Source organism: Seriola dumerili, unplaced genomic scaffold (genome assembly GCF_002260705.1).
Source record: "Seriola dumerili isolate Sdu_G_001 unplaced genomic scaffold, Sdu_1.0 BDQW01000043.1, whole genome shotgun sequence".
Taxonomy (NCBI): Eukaryota; Metazoa; Chordata; class Actinopteri; order Carangiformes; family Carangidae; genus Seriola; species Seriola dumerili.
Genome location: NW_019174298.1, coordinates 450,271 through 470,039, shown reverse-complemented (window position 1 = coordinate 470,039; position 19,769 = coordinate 450,271). Strand labels below are relative to the sequence as shown.

The 19,769-nt window shown below is 43.1% G+C and overlaps 1 protein-coding gene across 1 annotated transcript; it reads right to left on the bottom strand.

Annotated features, from left to right (window-relative positions):
- Positions 1–454: 454 nt before the first annotated feature.
- baz2a (bromodomain adjacent to zinc finger domain 2A) lies at positions 455–18,114 on the bottom strand. The gene is made up of 30 exons (XM_022739115.1): positions 17,968–18,114; positions 16,597–16,720; positions 15,527–16,399; positions 12,403–14,502; positions 11,924–12,199; positions 11,471–11,830; positions 11,300–11,360; positions 10,524–10,632; positions 10,247–10,348; positions 9,814–10,036; positions 9,595–9,656; positions 9,439–9,504; positions 8,939–9,331; positions 8,580–8,834; positions 8,039–8,253; positions 7,857–7,931; positions 7,570–7,741; positions 7,399–7,461; positions 7,169–7,313; positions 6,461–7,080; positions 6,023–6,359; positions 5,679–5,834; positions 5,393–5,553; positions 4,932–4,997; positions 4,518–4,801; positions 4,294–4,429; positions 4,015–4,161; positions 3,609–3,838; positions 3,311–3,454; positions 455–2,458 (listed from the first exon to the last, which is right to left on the bottom strand). The coding sequence occupies exons 2-30, from the start codon at positions 16,718–16,720 to the stop codon at positions 2,299–2,301; spliced, it is 8,115 nt and encodes a 2,704-aa protein (XP_022594836.1). The 5' UTR covers positions 17,968–18,114; the 3' UTR covers positions 455–2,298.
- Positions 18,115–19,769: the final 1,655 nt, after the last annotated feature.

The window sequence follows — 19,769 nt, the reverse complement described above, 5'->3', positions numbered from 1 at the left end:
GGTATGCTGTTCTTGTATCTAATATACCTTTTAATTGCAATAAAGAACTTGCATGCTGTATATCCATTTGAAAATAATGCTTGCAGTTCTCATTCATATCCATATGTAGGGCTGCAACTAAGTATTTTATTATTGACTAATCTGATTATTATTTTGACAACTGATAATTTAGTTTGTAATGTCAAAAAATAGTGGAAAATCCTCAACGCAATTACTCAAGCCCATGGTGAAACCTAAACATTTAATAAATTTATACAAATTATACATACCTACCCTTTCACTGGATTTGTATCTCAAATAGATGGCCCTATTAGCTATATACAGTAAAATAAATCAATCTACTTCTCTTATTCAGTTCAGAGTGGTCAGGTGGGGTTGCAGCCTATCGCAGCGTGCACTGAGCAAGAGGCCGGGTTTAGCTACACAGGTGAGAGTAACTGAGTCACCAAATGCCTCAAAACTGTTGGGGGAAACCCAACATTTGGGATCAACATGGAGAAGAGATAAAGCTTTCAGAAAACAAATGCTCTCTACTAGATGTGGTTTTTATTCAACTCACAGTACATTCTACAGATGCACACGTGTTACATCACCTTAATACAACAGAGTCTTGTAATACCTCCTCTTAAAAATGATGAATTGGTCCTAAAAATATAAAGGAACAAATTTAAAGTCACCAAAACTGTACATTATTAAAAATTCACTTAACACCACATTTGGTTTTCATGTATTTTTTTTTCTTTTTTGAAAAAACGTCTTGTCCCTTTAAGTGTAATAAGGAACATCAAAGTTTATTTCCTATCAACAGATTTGAGTTCAGTGTAAGAAACAAGTTTAAATAAAACCTGGACTGTGGAGTCATCCTGTCGCCTTCATAGCACACCAACCATGCCGCGCAACATCGTACATTGGCCCTTGTACAGCAAAAACAAAAACAAACAAAAAACAAACGATAAAAGGAATGTAACTAGGCAATGATGTGCCCAGTGCTTCATCATCAGAACTCCTTTGCAATTCTAGTCTTTAAAATGAGAGGATTTGATACCTCACATATAACCACCTTTCGTTATTTTCACCTGGTCAGATGAGCTACAGACAAATATTACATTTTGAACATGGATCAATTGCTCAGTTGCAGTTCTGAAGCTGCAAACGCCATCTTGTCTTGAGGAAATTTTATAGCATATAAGAGCAAAATTTCAGTGTGAGCTGTGTTCTCTAAACAGACTATTTAACAGGTGCTAAAGCTGCAGTAGCATCCTCTCAAATGTGACAGAGATCTGGTTTATCTAGCTGATTATTTACTCTTGACAGGAGGAACAGTGAAATATAAAGAGTCTAAGCCCAGACTGACTGACCAACATTAAAATCCTCCAGTTTCAGAAACCAGTGTCTTTCACACAGCAGCAAAAGGTGGGTATGTGTGTGAAATCATGTGCATGTTGTGTGTGTGTGTTGGTGAAAAGTGTGTATGTGTGCGTGCAAGACTTTAAGTGGAGGTTATACAACGTCTACTCGTGACAGTCCAAAAACAGATTCCTTTTAGTTTAACTGGCCTTTTCATAAATCGTCTAGACATCTCTATAAGGTAATCTGTACACATTCACTACAAGCTATTGCTATTAAATAATCCCAGCTATTGTAATCTTTATATATATTTATATATAGAATATATAATAAAAATATATTGAGCAAAAAAATTACTTCTAGGCATAAGACCACGTTACATTACATTTCCATTGAACAGGTAAGAAATGGCCCAAGCTCTGTGAAGAGTTTTGATCCATTTTGTCATTGAGCGGTGCTAAGCAGGTCCAGTATGCAGCGGTTAGGCTGCAATAGTGTGATCAGTCCCTGACCTTCAATATGAGTCTGAGAGCCAAAATACTCAGGGCCTGAGACCGTGTCATCACCCCACAGCAGGGCTTGACCAAAGGCCTCGCTACGACATGGGGCTGGTGAAAGGACGTGACAGGAAAACGCAAACAGGAGATGAGGTGTTGAGGTGAAGATGAGGAGACACGAAAGGAGGAAGGAAAAGTGAATAGAGAGATGTTCTCACTCTCTGTGATGGGGAATGGGTACATTTCAAGCCAGTTCAGCTGTGGGCCTCGAAAAGATTCGGCCAGTAGAGGAAACGATAACAGACAAATAGCCAAAATCTATACATATATACCTATACATGAGAATACACATGGCTGGAAGAAACTCCAGACAGTCTTAGCGGTAATGGAGAGTGTGTGACTGGGACGGTGAAAGCACCAACAGCCCCACCATCAGGGGGAACATCGTAGGGTCCTATTTGTCCTTATCTGAGTAGAACTCTGCCCAGCGGCTCTCAAAGAAACGCCTCATGGAGTGTCCGGCCATTCCCACCTCCGACGTGTCCTCGTTGAACAGCTCACAGTTGTTGAAGACCAACTGAGCGTCTGCCGCAAACTCCTCACAGCTGCAGTACCTGAGGCAAGGAAACAGCAGAGAGAGAGAGAAGGCCAATGTATAAAAAGTACCAGAGAGCCACAAATTCTTCTAGTATTAGGAAAAAATGCCATACAACAGGACAGAAGAATATTCTCTGGGGTATTTCTTTTATAAATGTAAGGAATCGCAGGGACCCAGTAATAAACAAAGGAAGCATATCTCTGTAGGGGCAGAGGAAAGGAAATTTATTGAGGTAAATTACAGCTTAGCCAGTAAAATGTAAAAACCATTATAAGTGGATAATAGGAAAAAGTAGGAGTTGCAATAAATTACAAAACATGAAAAAGTATAGTAGTAGTATAGTATACAACAAGAAAACCTTTTTTCTTTTAGGTTACCTGTAAACTTTTTGTGTAGACACATAGAATTCATAGAATTTATTTTGTGTATGTAGAATTTATTTTTCTGTCTTCTTTTCTTGCATTTCTGTTTGTTTTTGAAAGTTCTTTATATTGTGATCAAGTACTGAATTTTTTCTGTGTTTATTGTAATTTTGAGAATTAATGAAAATGTGTTTTGAACTGCTGCTTTATCGCCTATGCACCTGTCTGTATACAGGTGTACAAAGACCACTTTTCTACACAAATGTGTAAATGAAAGGATGATTTTGAAACACATTGATTTCCATGAGAGTGTAATGTTTTCGTATCCTTTTCTTTTTTCCTTCAATTCTAAAAAAGCCAATCATACTTTGGCTGTCTGGTTTTGTTTCTGTGTTTGGGTGCTTAGGGCTGGGAGTTAGTTCTATACAGAAATGGGCCGCCTCTTTTTTCTGATTTGCAAGTTATTAAGTACTGCAATGCACTGAAAAAGCATGATCTTCACTTACCCTCCCTGTAGCAGCCTCTCTCTCATGGTGAGGAAGTCCATGGGGTTCTTGATGATGCGGCGGTAGCCTGGCACCAGACGGGGGTTGACGGGTTCAAGGAATGGCCAAGCATCTGCATGCGCCTCCATCTCCATTAGAATGATCCTGGAAGAATAGAAAATAAAATAATTAACATTAATCGATCACAAAGTAACAAAAATCCCAATAAACGTTGCACTATAGATTTAGAATCCTGTTTAACATTAATATGATCATTCTGCATGTGAATAGCTCATCAGCAACAAAAGGTAGGACTCACTCGCAGAAGGTGAGGTCAGGCTGGTTGCGGGTTGTCATGCGACGGCGTTTAGAGCCGCCTCCTTCTCCAGAGTGCCGAGAGGATGAGGAGGGTGCCACGACCTCCTTGTTCCGCGTTGCCATGCCAGTGCTACGTCGTGTTGTCGTCTCATCTTCAGAGCTGTCGTCTTCGTATCTTCTCTTTTTCACCCTGATCCTTGTTTTCGACAAGCGCGGTGACTCATCCTCCTCCTGAGAGACAGAGTGAGTAAGGAAGCAGAGTGAGTTAATGAGGGACAAATGTAGAACAGAACAAATTACGTGGAAGGAAACAAATGCCACAAAATGCTCTTAGATTCCTAACAGCTCTAAAGTTTTCTTTAATTTGAAATTGCTTCTTGGAAAAGAATCACAGGTCTGGTTTTTACCTTGGCGACGCAGGTAGGACAAAACCAGTCTCCCTCTGGCACCTGGGTGATTTTGGGCCTCAGGCAATACATGTGGCAGCCCCGATCACAGCCGTCACATAGCAACAGGCACTCATCATTGTCTCCCTTCCTGCATACCTGGCAAGTCTAGAAAAAGAGATCACAGGAAATAAATGCTTATTTTTAATGTTACTTTTTTGTGTTACTTTGTGCAGGGTGCTCACCAAAAAGTGACGACACCAGGGTCCAAGAACAATAGAGTGAGATAAAGTTACTCACCACTTTGGTCACAGATCTCTCCCAAGCAATGGCCTTCTCCAGCTGAAGTAAACACAGACAGAGTTGGGGAGCACTGCGACAGCGATCCAGAGCCTGCCGCCATGTTCGTAGTCGAGAGGTGATTTCACTTTCCAGACTGGGAGAAAAATTATTAGACAATAAGGTTAAAATATACACAATACTTACACGAAGAACACATGCAAAATTCTGGTTCTTCTCCTCACCTAATGACATCCATGGGATGCTCTTCTCCTGGTGTGGGGGTGAGAGGAGCGAGGCGCATCACTTCAGCTGGGTTCCACAGCGGCTCCTTCAAGTAACGTCTCTCAATGTTTCGTTCAAGGTTAGCCAGTCGCAGCACGCCCAGGTCCAGAGGGTGGGTGGCGATACGAGGCAGGCCGGACCACTCCTTCTTAGTTCGCACAATCCAGTCATCACGTGGGTCAGCGTCATGTTCGTAGTACTGGAGGTCATCCCGTGTGGAGTCTGGATCTGGGATTGTGTAGGGCTTAAAAACACACAGGGAGAAGTTAAGTATCAGTCACAGCAGTAACTATACAGGGATTACGCATAATGTATTTTTTCCAAGTCTAAAAATTGTGAGGAATTGTTTTATAAAAAAGGGTTTTAATGGCTACCTGGAATTCTGCCAACGGTGTCTCTGTGTTAGACTCTGCATCATTCATTGCACTCTGAGGAGGAGCCTTGAAGAAACACAGAAGTGATTTAGTGACTTCTTCTGAGATATTTTTACACTAGAACTTTTACTTTTGTAAAGATGACAAGGGATAAAGTGAGGGAAATGATGTATGACTTGCATAAAGATCCCGATCTAGCACCCAATTTATTTTTTCACTCATACCTTTTCAACAACTTCAAAAGATTTTCTACATGTTAATCCTAATATTTTCTATATCTTTGCTCATCTCTTGGAATCCCATTAAAAAGCCACACATCATTATATTACATTGTGTAATTATTATTTTAGTTATAAAAAATAATTACACCTTCAGTTTCATTTTGCCAGTTTGTTTTGACATGGTCGGATTAATCAGATGACACATAATGGTGACACTTAAAAAGTGAGGTGATTTCTCACCTTCAGATGGAGGTCAGCAGCAATGACTCGCTGCTCCAGGTCCTCCACCCACTGCAGGGCGCTGATGTCAGACTCCATGGCCTTCTCCTGCACTTGCCACGGCTGCTGCAGAGCCTCTATCAGCACATCTTTCTCTTCAACCTTAAACTCAAATAGTGAGTCTAACCAGAAACAACACAAAAAGAGTTTTAAGAAGAACACGGGGCAACAGAGGAAACATGCAGAAGGAAATCCTGGTTTCTTTCCTCTACAAAACTGAGATGATCTGTTCACTGACAACACTCACCGTTGATAGGTTTGGTGCACATCTCAGCTAAGCTCTCCATATGTTTGGCCAAATGCTTATGGAGCACCTTCTCCCTGATGCCTCTTGGATGGAGGGCCTGTAAGGTGTTATACAGTTCCTCTGGCTCCTTGATCCACCACCAGCCACGTACCATTGCTGGAAAAGAAAGCATATTTGTACGTCAAATGTCAGGAGTGGGGATTTATAAAACCCAAAGATCAGCTCTGAACTGTCTTTTTAGGAATTGTTAAATGTGGTAGCAGTCAAAATAAATGAAAGGAAAACAAATACATCTCTCAAACTATTTGCTCCAAGTCATGACACTGTTTTTAACCACTTCTTACATGCTGGAATGGGCTTAACCACCAGCTGTGTGAAGTACTGCTGCTCAAGCTCCTGGAACACAGAGTTGGGAGGGCGGCCGCGGCGTTTGGCTGCAGCTCCTCGGGGCCCTCTGCGGGCAGGACTACTTCCTCTGCTGCCTCTCCTTCGCCTGCGACCTGGCCTGACAGGGGTGGTAGGAGCAGCCGGAGCAGGAGGGATGGGAGCTGGAAGAAGCTGAGGGGGTGGTGGTGGGGCATCAACAGGAGCAGCAGAAGCAGGGGTTGTAGGGAGAACGTCCTGTGGTGTTGCTGCGGTCACAGGGTCAGCAGGCGCCAAGCCAGGCAAGAGAGAGTCCGGCTGAGGGATGGGGAGAGATCCTTTATTAATATTGCATACATAATACTTTAAGTTCATTGTTATAGCATAATTAAATGTATATGTATTGACTGTGGGCAAACCTGCATGAGTGGAGCAGCGAGTGCAGGCAGAGTACTCGGGATCTGAGGGAGGAGTTTAGGGGGTGAGCTGGGTGAGGTGGGCATCTGGGGCTCGGTGAGAGAGTTATCGTCACACGGTTGTTTGGGAAGCAGGTTGAACCACTGTCCCTGTTTCTCTGCCATCTCCTTCACACTCTCCTCTGGTCGATTACCCTCTGGAGCTTCCCCTGCTGCTGAGCATGTGCCGTTGGTCACTGCTTCCTGCGATTGGCTGAGCCAGTTCTGGAAAGCAGCCTGTGTGAGGTCTTGTGTGCCACTGTTTGGTGATCCCGGCCCTTCTTCACCTCCAGACCTGACGCTACTTCGACGCCGGCGGCGGATCTTTGCTGTGCGAAGGTGAAGCTCCACTTCTGGTTTGATTTTTCGGGGGCGACCACGTCCTCTTGGCCTGCTCATGAGGGATGCAGTGCCAGGGAGGGGGTCCTCCTCTGGAGACAAGGCCTGGCCCTGGGCAGGGGTAGCAGAGGAAGGAGAGGAAGGTAGAGTAGGAGGAGGAGTGGTAGGCATGGGGGTCTCTTCAACTTTGGGCTCCTTTTTGAGGAAGGTGACAGGCACCTCAGCTACAAGGACATCTCCTGAGGCTGTGAGATAGAAATGTGAGGAAAAAGTAAATAAAGACAGGCCAAGGGTTTGTAAAGTCTAAAAATTCAAATTTACTCTCAGACTCACTTAAGAGCTCTTCTGGCCCCTCGACTAAAACTCCTCCGAGGTGAGGCAAAGCCATGTATCGGCGCCGGTAACGGTCCTGGCCCAGCAATATGGCCCGCATGGAATGAGACGACTGTAGCAGCTTTTTACGGAAAAATGCTTGGCGCTGTGGAGATCCAAAGACAGAACAATGTTTGATACAACCCAGCACAAATGTCTACAGCACCATGTCTGCATAGCATCATTCTTACCTTGGTTAGCTTATCTATCTGCCTTTCAAGCTCTGGAATGCTTGCATTGGTAGGACTCTCACTCTGTGGCAGGAAAGAATTTAAAATGAATGTAAGAAATTATCAGGTTCTCATTCTTAAAGAAAAAAAAAAAAACAAAAAAAAAAACCACACACTAGAGCAGATACGCACATCACTGAGTTTGGGCTCTTCTTTGCGTGCACGACGGTTGCCTCTCTCCAGGACCACACTGTCTTCCAGACTGAGGTTCTCTTCCTCTGCCACTCTGGCACTGCGCCTCCTTTCCTCAAAACACAGCTCTTCCTCTGAGCGTCCTGTACGACGCGCTAGTACTGCCTTCAGTCTGGCACACAGAGAACAAACAGGATCAACAGGTCAAATAGTTCTGTGTTTTGACTGACAACAGAACTGAGTAATATATCTAATTAGTCTTTGAAGAGACAAAGCCATGATCTTACTTGCGCAATTTCCCCTCAATGGTCCACTTGTTCTTCCTGTAGGCTGCCATGTTTTCCAATGTGTTGTCAATGTCACTGAAAACAAAAAAATGCATACATTAATTAAGTAACAAGAGTGTGGAAGTAACAAACTTTTATGTTCAAGAGTGTCCTTAGAATAAATAATTAGTTCTTGGTCTAACCTTGTCACAACATTACTGCTGTTAAGTTCTTCCACCAGGAAACCCAGGATAGCTGCCTTGATGTCAGGAGGCAGGGCATGAAATGTTTTGGTCCTCAGTGTGTTGCACACCTCTGTCTCATAACCATGAGATTCCAAAAAGATGCGAAGTACTTCTGAAACTGTGCTGCGGTTCAGCTCTAACTCAACCAGCTTGTCCCCAAGGATCTTTACAGACTGAAGGTAAGAACACAAATATAGAGAAGAAAAGAGATTAAAACCCAGATTCTTTAACAACAATTGCAAATATTTACATTATAGATCAATCTATTGATAATTTTCTTGACTGACTGTCAATGCAATGTCAGAAAATAGCATAAAATGCCAAAAATAAGTCAAACACTCCAAAATATAATCAGATTTACTATCACATACAAAGAAAAGCAGCAAATCCTGACATTGGTGATGCTGAAACATGTGAATGTTTGGTACTTTTGCTTGAAAAAATAGCCGATTCATTGACTAACCATTTCCAATTCATCATTTCAGCTCTAATCACACACCTGATAATACGACGGCAGGCCTGGATCATGGAGTGCAGCCTCCACCAGCTTGATCAGCAAGTCCTGCAGTTCTCCTTGGCTGTCACCCAGGCCTAGGAGGCCCTCCTGTAGGGTAGCAAGGCTGGGGATGTCCTTGGGTATATTGAGACCGATCACCTTTCCATAGCCGTGTAAGAACTCAACCACAGCCAGGCAGTGTGCAAAGGCTGTGCCGGAAAGAACCACACCAGGGATACGGGACAGCTCTGGCAGGGGCTGGTGGAGACAAAGGTCAAAGGTCATGATCACACTGATAAAACCTCTGCAGTCTCAGTTTAACAGTGAAGATCTGAACAGATTAGGTTTAAATTAAAACTCACTTTGTGGTCAGTAAGACACATGTCCTCCGTAGGCTTCTTCAGCTCCTCTGCAATCAACTGCTGCCTCTTTCGTTCCTCCAGACGTCTCTGGGCCTGCGCTCTCCTCTCTGCTGCCCTCTTAGCTGAGAGAGCAGCCTGAGCTGCCGCCTCTGCCTCTGCCTGAGCTTTAGCCAGAGCCTTTGCTTTACTCCGGGCGCCCAGCACCCTCTTACCCTGGGCTATCCTCTCCTCGTCCGTCTGCCGTATTGGTGCAGTAGCCTCAACCTTGACTGACCTTCTGCGGCCGGGCTTCTTGGGCTCTGCAATGGACTCTGATGCTGGCTGTGAGGCCTGTGGGGCCGTCGGGTCGGTTGGTTCAGCTTTCATCTCCTGGCCCTTTGCCTCCTGCTCAAGCTGAATCAACAAAGAGAAAAAATAAAACAGGTGGAAATAAGGAAGAAGTGGTTCTACGGATGTTGCTGCTAAATTTTATGTTTTTGAGTGTGGTGTTTTGTCTGTACCTTGGCTTTCTTTTTTTCCTCTCTCATCTTCTTAATCTTAGCATCCTCCCTTCTCTTCATTCTTGCCTAAAAAATGAACAGCAGCAGCAACAACAAAATCAATGAGATTTGAACAGCACAACAGAACGAAAATTACCAACAGCCTGGAATACATACCTTTCTCTTCATTTTCTTTTTGATTTTTGCAAGTTTCTCCTTTTCCTCCTCCGTAAGAGCTTCTATAAAAAAAGTGAATACAAACAACTAGCCACATTACAAATTTCTTGAGGTTATGTACTCAATAAGCCATCCTTAGACACATGAAAACAAAGCCTTAACTGTTAAATCCAACACAACCTGATACAGCCATAACTCCTCCAGTCCACATCCACTCACCCTTGGCCTCAAGCCTCTTCAACAGCTTGGCATCAACTTTGCTGAGGAGGTCAATCATCTTGGGTTTGGGAGGTCTACCAGGGCGGCGGGCCTGCCCTCCCCTCACGCCACGAACTCTGCGGGGTTTCTCTTTATCAGGGTTGGGAGGTCGACCTCGCCGGCCAGTGATGGCCATGATCATAGAGGGAACCTCCTCATTAGCCAAGAGGACCCACTTCATACCCTGTAACATATAGTGGGGAACAAAATTCACATAATGCCTTCTATGCATTTCTGACATGTTCATGATGTCATCAGTTTAACTGCGCTGTAGTTCTGGTCCAAACCACTAACTGATAACCATTTTACTGAACGGTAATACATTGAAGTTTATTGTTATGTATAAATGATGCTTAAATAAATAAATGAGCTGCACTTCACAGAATATACAAACCTCAGGAGTTTCTCTCTCTTCATAGAAGTCTCCAATAGGCATGCGTGGGCTGAAGCTGAAGTGTTCTCTGGAGACCACGCTGTCCGTGTGTCTCTTCAAGTACTGAGCCAAGCAATTAGGAGATGGCAGAACAGGCAAGAGAGAAAGAAAATAATGGTCATTGTTTTGACAACCCAGACATCTTCTGCTGTATCTGTCACTTAGCTGTCATGATAAGCATTGATTTCAACAACTAAAAAGACCATTATGGTTCTGTGTTTTAGCCGGGAAAATTTACCTTGACTATTTCCGGGAACTGCTTCATTCTTCTTCCACAAGGTGTGTAATACCAGGTTTCACCCTTCATGCGCTCCTCCTTTTTCTTCACACGGATCTCCCTCTTCCACCTACGGTTAAAAAAGGTTATTGTTACATTCCTACAAAATACAAAAACAGATTTTTGAAATGTCCCTAACTTACTAATTCACTAATTCACTATTGATAATATTTAGTTTTTTGTAAATCTCTCTTTATCATCATTACATTTTGTTTACTGGTGTTAACTGATAGAAGAACAAGGACAGCATGTTATGACATAAAAGCAGAACACTTTAAACAAAACTTTATCCTACTGGGCTTTACTCCAGTTATCCATACTTGTTGAGCATGTTTTGGATGGTTAGCATATTAGTCAGACTTAAACAAAAAAACCTCTTTCACAGTTTGCAGGAATTTAGCTGTTTAAAAATGTTTTTACAATCTGATTCTAGTCTATAAATTAATAGCATACCGTAAGTAGCCATTCTGGCAAACAAATAACAGAATTCGATTAATATTAACTCGACATTCAACATTTAATTGACTATTGCACAATCTAAATCTAAACATTTTTTGTGTGCATGTTTGATGGTGTTGAATTAAACCAACTTAAAGTTCAAATAAAAATGTGCTATTACAGACAGAAACTTGTTTAGTTGCCAAGAACTTGAAAGAAAATGATCTGATTGGATTCCTTAACATATCGTCTTTCATTCAGATTTGAAGTCTCAACGAGTTGTTAAAGGAAATAATTACCCGTGCAACAGAGGGAACTGGACCTGCTCCTCTGTCGCAACCCTCCGTCTGTTAGATTCACCTGTGAAGAAAACCAGACTTAGCATTAGACTGTTAAACTGTGACATCATGTTTTAAAAAATAAGCCATCATGTGACATGCACCCCCCACCACAAAAACTCTCTTTATTACCTGCAGTAGAGCTGTCGTCATCATTTTCATCAACATCATCTACAGTTGTTTCTGCATCTTTTTTAGGTGTTTTAACCACATTTCCATCTTGGTCTTGTTTTTTGACCCTTTTTGCCTTCTTGGGTTTCTCAAATGCCGTGCTAATAGCTGAAGCATTGGCTAGAACAGCTTCAATTGTGGCTGTAATTGAATCAACCTCTTCTGTGTGAGGCCCAGCCTCTCCAGATGCATCTGATGGTTTTTTGACTTCCATCTTGAGGGACTTCTTCCTCTTTCTGCCCGTGGCTCCCTCCTCATCAGCCTTGATTTTCTCCACTTTAGGAGTTCGAACCCGAGGCTTGCGCTGGGCCTCCTCAGGAGCTTAAAATAAAAAAAAAAGTGTGGAAAAAGCATTTTAAATAACATCAAACATTTGTTAACCAAACATTTTGCTGTAATCCGAATGTTCATTACCTGTGGTTTTAATCCACATTGCCTTTGGAGCCCGAGGTTTGCGTGGTTTCCCTGGGGTTTTCAGATGTCCTCCAGCAGCTGACACAATCTGATCAGTTACTGGTTGGAGTGGGTGTACAGCAGGGCTCTCTGCTGGGGTACTGAAGGCGATGAAGTTCTCATCTCTCATCTTGAAACTCGGCAGAGTCATTGCCTCATCAACAGTGGTCTTAATGCTTATCCGTCCAGCTGAGTCTGGTGTATCATGGCCTCTGGGCTCCCACTCTGCTTCAGGTCCTAATTAAAAGGATGAAAGAATGATTTTAACCGTCAGCATAAATTACAATTACAGGATAATGACATAGGAAAACAGGAAGACCTGTATTCAATTTGGTGATAAATTTACAGAGATAAAGGAAGAGAATCCTGTTAAGATAAATCATTCTACAAATCTCAACTAATAATTACTGCTTGTCAAACCATGTGATAATAAACTGTACCTTGACGACCAGGTTGAGGCTGCACAAATGAGCGCAAGTTGGACACATCACTTGAGTCAGCAGAGGGCTCTTCCATCTCAGCGGTGTTGTTTAGAGAAGACTCCAGCATGGACTCCCTGGTGATCTGGCAACTGTTGGTCTCTTCTGCCTCAGAGGTTTCCCTTTCTCTGGTGGAGTCCAACGTGTCATCTCTAGAGACTTCCACTGAGAGGCTGTTGTCTTGAGTGGTGTAAAACTCAGTAGATGGTTCCCCTTCAGCATGGGAGGTGCTGTCAAACTGAGTGGAGTCATCTATGCATGAGCTGTCACCGTCTAAAAGAGACGTTTTTTCAAAGACAGAGCTGACTTCGATTCTGGAAGGGGTGTCACATGTTGAGTTATCAAAACTTTCTTCATCCGTCAGATGTTCTATCCTCGTGCTGTGAAGTTGAGGGGACTTTCTGAGTGGAGTTTGCTCCACCATGGAGTCCTCTGTCTCACAGGTGTCACTGGTGATACTTTGCATGTGGTGCTTTTCAAAGTCCATACTCTTTGCCTTTTGATCAGAAGCAACTGTGGTTTGCAAAGGTTTCCCTGGAAGATCAGTGAAGGATTTACGAGAGCAAATTTCAGATTTATGAGACTCAGTCCCTTCCACCTTCTGCGGTGTCCTTATTGTGCCTGAATCAAGCTGAGGCAGGTGTTCCTCTGGTTTTCCATTTCTTTTATTACTGAAAACTTTCCTATCCTCGCTATGACCATGGTGTTCTGGCTTAGGAGACAACTGCTTTAGTGCACAAGGAGGAGTGGTGTTAGTCAGGTGCTGCTCAGAGTGAGAACTTTGGACCACTCCAGAAGATGTACCCATTGCAGGAGGCAAAGACACCAAGGCAGGAGGGGCGGACACAGGTGCAGTCCTGGAGGCTTGAGTGGTTAGAAGAGGTAGGGTAGACAGAGGTTGGACAGTAGGACTTTCATGGGCTGCTAGGGAGGGTACATTCACCTCTCCTGGTGGTGATGATGATGCTCTAGAGGCAGTGGAAAGACCAGTGTCAACAGCTGTAGGAGTGTGTGTCTGATACTGAGATGTGGGTGCTGGTTCACAATGTTTACTGCCAAGTGAAGGAGTAGCTGACACAGACATGAGAGATGCAGATGTTGATAAACAAGAGCCAGGTGGTGTTGAGGGCAAGGGACCTGATATTGGCATAAGAGATGGAACCAGACCAGCTGATGAGGAATTTGCACCCACAGATGAAGTGGCAGTCATCAATTTTGGGGGTCCAGGCATTTCATGCTGAGCTCCAGATTGATCAGGAAAGCAAGATACCTTAGACCCTTGAACCATCTGCTGAAGAGATGTTATGGGCGCAGACACTGAGGAAGAAGACGTGGACACTGTGACAGGCGGGGAGACGGTTATACGAGGTCCAGAAGCTGTAAGAGGCAATGCTGACTGATGAGCCACAGACTCCAATGAAGTAGACACTGGAGGGACCAAGGAAACTGCAGCAGGTATAGACTCACTGTTAGTTGAAACTAGAGGTGTAGACAACTTTAAAGGTGATGCCAGCAGGGAGGAGGAAGAGGACCCCGCTGACAAATGCTTGGATCCAGCAGGGGATATCTCAGTCGTAGCAGTAGGGGATGGCCTTAGGCCTTGCACCATTAGGGGAGGTGAGGAAAGCCCATGAGGTGCGGCTGCAGATGTAGCAGAGGATACGCCGGGAGGTGCTGAAATTTGTGGTGTAGAAGATTCTACATCAGGGGATGAAACAATTGGGGGCCCGGGGGCAGATATGGGAGATCCAGAGACAGCAGGAGCTGCAGAGGCCGTGGTTAGAGACACTGTCACTGCTGCAGGTGATGGAGACACAGAGAGCTGAGATGAGACAAACTGGGGAGCTGGATTAACAGCTGCATCTCTGACAGGAGAAGCCATCTCTGGACACGGAGCTGCTGGCTGGTCAGAATGCTGCCGATAATCACTTGTAGGTCCCACAGGAGCCGCAGAAGGTTTGGACTGGTAACTGTCAGTTTTGGGTAGCCTCTGGGGAACAGGTGCTCTTTCACTGCCGTTATAGCTTGTGTCAACTTCCTTGACAGCTTCCCTTGTATGCCCTGAATGAGAATCAAGTAAATAATCAATACCATGATAACTTCAGAGTGAGGGTATTGTATACTGAAGCACATAGTCATAGCACAGCACATAATGATTTTTGAATAGAAATAGTGACGTTTTAGAAATAAATATGTTCAGTAGGCATTAGCTATTAGCTATCTGTAGCAAAAAATAAAACAGAGTGACAGTTTACTTCCAAGGTTTGCACACATTGCAGCACACAGTCAAACAGTGGCATCTGCTGGTTAAACCTTGGCATTATCCCACTATTAAGCACTGGCAGTAAGACTGACCTAGTACCAGACATCCATGTGCAACATATAACTGGTTCCTTCAATGATGAATCTTGCAATTCTTGGTTAACTGTTTGGTCTATAAAATGTCACAGAATAGTGAAAGGTGCCCATCACAATTCCTCAGAGCCCAAACTAATACATTCTCACCTAAAGAGCAAATCCCAGTAATAACAGTTCATTATAATTTTAGACAAAAACAGCAAATCTCCACACTGGAGAAGTTGGAAGCAGCAAATATTTACCATTTCTGTCAATCAGCTACTTGATTGATCAACTAACAAGTATAGAAAGCCAACAAAGAAAATAAGTAAGTAGTTAGGTAGTAATCAGTTAGCTGTTTTTAGCTAAATAATAACTGTATTTCAACAATATAACTTTGTACAGCTGCCATATGAAACTCTAATGCAATGAGAGAGTGCCATGTCAAGCTATGTCAAGAATGACCAAAGAGGAAGAAGACATTTTGGCTAAATGAGTGTCACTCAGCTGGTGGCATTAAGGGAAGGAGGAAATGTAAGTATCAGAGACAGTTTGATTTAAGAGGAAATAAAAAGTAGGTACATAGATAACCACTATAACTGCAACACTGTCAAAAAGTAGAGCTAAACAATTCCAGAAACATCTGTAATAGCAATTATTTTCTATTGAAACTGTGGAAACACAAAAGGTTGATACAATCAAATAAGCCCCTAAACATTCTAAAAAACATTTAATCTAAAGTGGTCACCTTGCATGACAGAAGACATTCCCACGTTACTATCCCTGTTATGGCTCTTGGGTGATCCACTATCCTGCACTGGTGATGGTGACATCATTGGTGCAGGAGTCATCCCCACAGGGAGAGGGCTGCCAGTGCCCCCTCTGCCTAAACTGTGGTGCTGAGGGCTGCCACGTGGAGGAGTAAAATTCTGGGCTGCTGGGGGCATCATCTGAGCCTGGCCTTGAGGCTGCGACTGCTGTGGTGGCTGCTGTTGAGGAGATGGCAGGGTCGGGTGCTGGGGCTGATGCTGGTAGTAGGGCATCCCATTAGGCATCATGCCATAATGCTGTGGTTGCTGGTGCTGCTGGTGGTGGTGGTGTGGGTTGCGGTGGGAATGAAGGTGCTGCTGTGACGGTTGATGTGGGGGAGGCTGTAAGGACTGCTGCTGGTGATGCTGTGACGGTGTAATTCCAGGATGTGCCTGACTCTGGTAGGTCCCATACATACTGTGGGAATTATAACCAATTTGCTGTGGGCCAGGGTTACTCCTGTTCCAGTACTGACTCCCAGTAAGAGGCATGTTTGGTGGGCCTGCCACAGGCGGCTGGTGGGAGCTTTCAATACCCCCATTCAGTTGGTACTGTCCATGACCCTGGAAGTGGTGCTGTGACTGAGGCTGCACCATCCCAGGTGTAGGCTGCTTCTGGTGCATCCCGTGCCCAGGAGAGGTGCCCAATGCTGGACCATACTGAGGGTGCCCCCCCCACAAGTAGTCATAGCCCATGCTGCTCTGGTGGTGGTTGCTCATATGTGTGTAAGCGGCTGTTGTTGGGTGGGAACCAGGCACACCGGACCCGTGTACAGTAGTGGCGCCATTCACATTCATCTCGCCATTCATATCTGTTAAGACACATGAACATTAGTCAAGTTTAAGATGGTTACAGTTTGCATTAGTAAATCACAAACTATTATATCAAAGAATTAAATAGCAGGTGGAGAGAAAGTGACGTCAGGCTTTATAAAGTGGATTCACTTTTCACAATAAGGCTCACTTTGTTTTGAATTCTGATACTGTGCTAAAGAATGAAAATACTTACTCTTCCCCTGCTGAGGAAAACTCATGGAGGACCCGTTAGTATAAAGAGAATCCCCTGAGGAGAGTTTCAGTCCTGAGTTTGCTGAGGAGTGGGTGCCATAGTTGAAATGATTATTAGACTCCATCTGAAAAACAAAACGAACAGAAATAAATAAATAAATACACAAATATACTCTCTAATATTCAATAGCCTTTTCCAGTAATATATCTAGAGATTCTGTAATTGCTTAAGATGCATGTGCACGATGTCATCTCCATATGAATCACAAATTTATTATTTGTTTCATTTTCGTTTATTTTTATGCAGTTTTGAAGACAGTCGACGCTACGTAATACGTACAATTCCCCCCGTGAAATGCCTATCTAAAATGATTTTGCCAACTGCATCTTATGACAGCACCATTTCGCTCCAACAACAACCGTCAAAATGTCGCAGGCGGCAGCAGATTCCAGGCCCTAGTGAGCCTTAATGGACAACCGGAATATTACGATAGAAGCTCATCATCACCGCTGATGAGGCGCTGCTAACATGAGCACAGCCTCCTCAATCTACCATGATAAATGTACGGCCCAGGCAGCCAAGACCCGGCGGCCTTACAATGGAGGGATTAGCGAAAACATTTACAGTCACTCCGAGGCCGGAGGAACTGTTACCACACACCGCTCGCCGTTTACCACTTCTATATCCTCATAATACTAAGTAGCCATCTATGGATACTTGATTTCCTAATTCAACCAGGAAGGCCGTTACAAAAAGCAGCCGACACGCTAGCTAAGTCGCGCTAGCTGTGCTCTCAAACAAACAATTCACTTTAAAGCGCTGCTGCTCCGCTGTGCTAACAACTGATGCTGTTGGTGGTCGATATAACCCATTTAGAGGTTGAACTGGTGGTTTACTTTAACATGAAACACCAGACATACAATATTCCCCGCTTCCGTTCCAAGGTTATTTAGCTAAAGCATCACAATAGAACCTAGCTAACACAAGCTAGCTAGATAGCTAACTGATAGCATCCTTAACGTTTACCCGGAGTGAGAACGGTACTTAAGCTGCGATGTTAGCCGATAGCCAGCCAGCAGGTACCGTAACCACGCTGGTTTGGATCCATGATGCCCATCAGCAATGGAGAGCGCCGAGGGTGAAAATAAACACCAACCGGTTTAGTTGAGAGTGAATGACGTTAACTCGCTCAGACTCGCTTATTAACAGATGGAGGCGTGCTCCCTTTTGTTCACGGGCTAACGTTAGCTAGCAGCCAGATGAAGTTACATTGTTTACGCTGCACGCACACAGACAATTTTTGCAGAGCATCATCCTCCCACACTGCCACCATCAAAAGTTTCGCTGATAATTCACGTAAAGCTACCCAACCTTTCAGTCCTTGGAGTTCGAAGGCGCAGATGCTTGTCAACCTTCGTCTAAACGGATAAGCGGGTGAAGATGGCACAGCGATAAATAATAAACAACTATTCCCTAACCTTTGGGTTTTAAATTAGCAAACATGGCTGGTGTGGTCCAGTGCAGCCATGATCACAGAACAGCGCGAGCAGTGTAAATTTCCCAACAATAACCACACACACATCCGGTTACATTTCTATATGACACTTCACAAGAAAACACCCAATAATAATGGAAAGAGCAATATTCTATTATTTTGCTTTCGCCTTTAAAAATGGTCCTGCGGGACTTTTTTCAGTTGATAGTAAAAGTATCCTCAGCAAAATGCTCTTAAAGTATCAAAAGTAAAAGTAAAATTATTATGCAGGAAGAATAGCCCCTGTCACATGTATATTATTATACAGTTTGGGCCTCCATGGATAAATAACATATATTTGAAAAAAATAAATAAATGAAAAAGTAACTGTGGTATTTAGGAATTTTGGTACCATTAAGTTAGTTCTGAGTAAACTCTTCCTTTGAAAGATATTACAGCTTGCACACATGTTTTGAAGCAGCTAAGATTCCCTATGTTTTCTTGATTTAATCTTAGAATTTAAGGTTCCTATGATATTTTTAGGCTGTCTGGCAAACACAGCATGTTTAAGATCTATCCACAGATTTTCAGTGATGAGGAAGTCAGTGGACTGCGAGGACCAAGCTTCAGCTGGTGTCAACTGAGGTAGTTTAAGGTGGATTTTGAGATTTGCTTTGGATCATTGTCCTGTTGTAGAAGCCTGCTGCCTCTTTTCAGTTTTACTTTTGCATCCAGAATTTACCTGTATGTATTGGAATCTATACTTCCCTCAACCCGTGCTATGTGTCCTGTGCCACTGGCTGCCACACATGAATATCTCCACCCCCATGCTCAACAGTTGTAGCCACGGTTACGGTTAAATTTTTTAAAATATTTTTTTCACAATCAAAAAGTAATTTATTATTTATTATTATAAATTAAACCACTTATATAAAGTAGTTCAAATTAGCCCTACCTTTACAAGCTGCAACATTTGAATGTACACATTGATGCATTAAAAATTATCTAATGATAAAATCCTACATAATGAGTACTTTAAGTGTATTTTGATGCTAATACATCTATACCACTGTTAAACAGTAACTAAACAAACTGACTCGTAGCGAGTGTTAATATTGATGTGAATCTATTCCTATGAGCGTGTATTTCACATACTGTGAAAAACTGAAATTTTTAACATTATTTTTTTAAATGAGCCAATAATTATGTTAAATTGTCAATAATGCAGCAGCTTTTCCTAAAAACCAACAGACAATATCCTAATGATCTAATCCAAGTGAGAGTCATCCTGCTACAGGTACAAAACGACTGGCACTCTGCGCCTTTATTTTAATCTGCTTCAGGCTGATAACAGGAAACAGGTGTTGCTTATTACAGTCACCTTCTCGGAAATGACAGTGAGGAAATCAGGCCCGAAGAGGAAGTATGCTAATATTCTGGGCCGAGGAGCGTCCAGGTTTCTGGGTCCTAACGCCGAAAAATGCAATCTTGAAAGTTACATTACCACAAAATTATACTCAAGTAGAAATACAGAATTATAAGTAAGAGTACTTCTATTAAATACAACAAAGCCTACTGCTTTAAAATTGCTCTCAAGCTTAGGCAACTTGGACAGGTCAGTATTGTATCCTGAAAACCATTTCATTATGAATATGCCATAGCAATATCATATCAGTTCCTCTGCAATGCAGTGATGGTC

Excerpts from the sequence above, each read along its gene's own strand:
- baz2a (XM_022739115.1), bottom strand. The coding sequence starts at position 16,720 with ATGGAGTCTAATAATCATTTCAACTATGGCACCCACTCCTCAGCAAAC. Across the intron at positions 7,932-8,038 it reads AGCAGTAATGTTGTGACAAG|TGACATTGACAACACATTGG; the intron begins GTTAGACCAAGA and ends TTTTGTTTTCAG. Across the intron at positions 7,081-7,168 it reads GGGGCCAGAAGAGCTCTTAA|CCTCAGGAGATGTCCTTGTA; the intron begins GTGAGTCTGAGA and ends TCTATCTCACAG.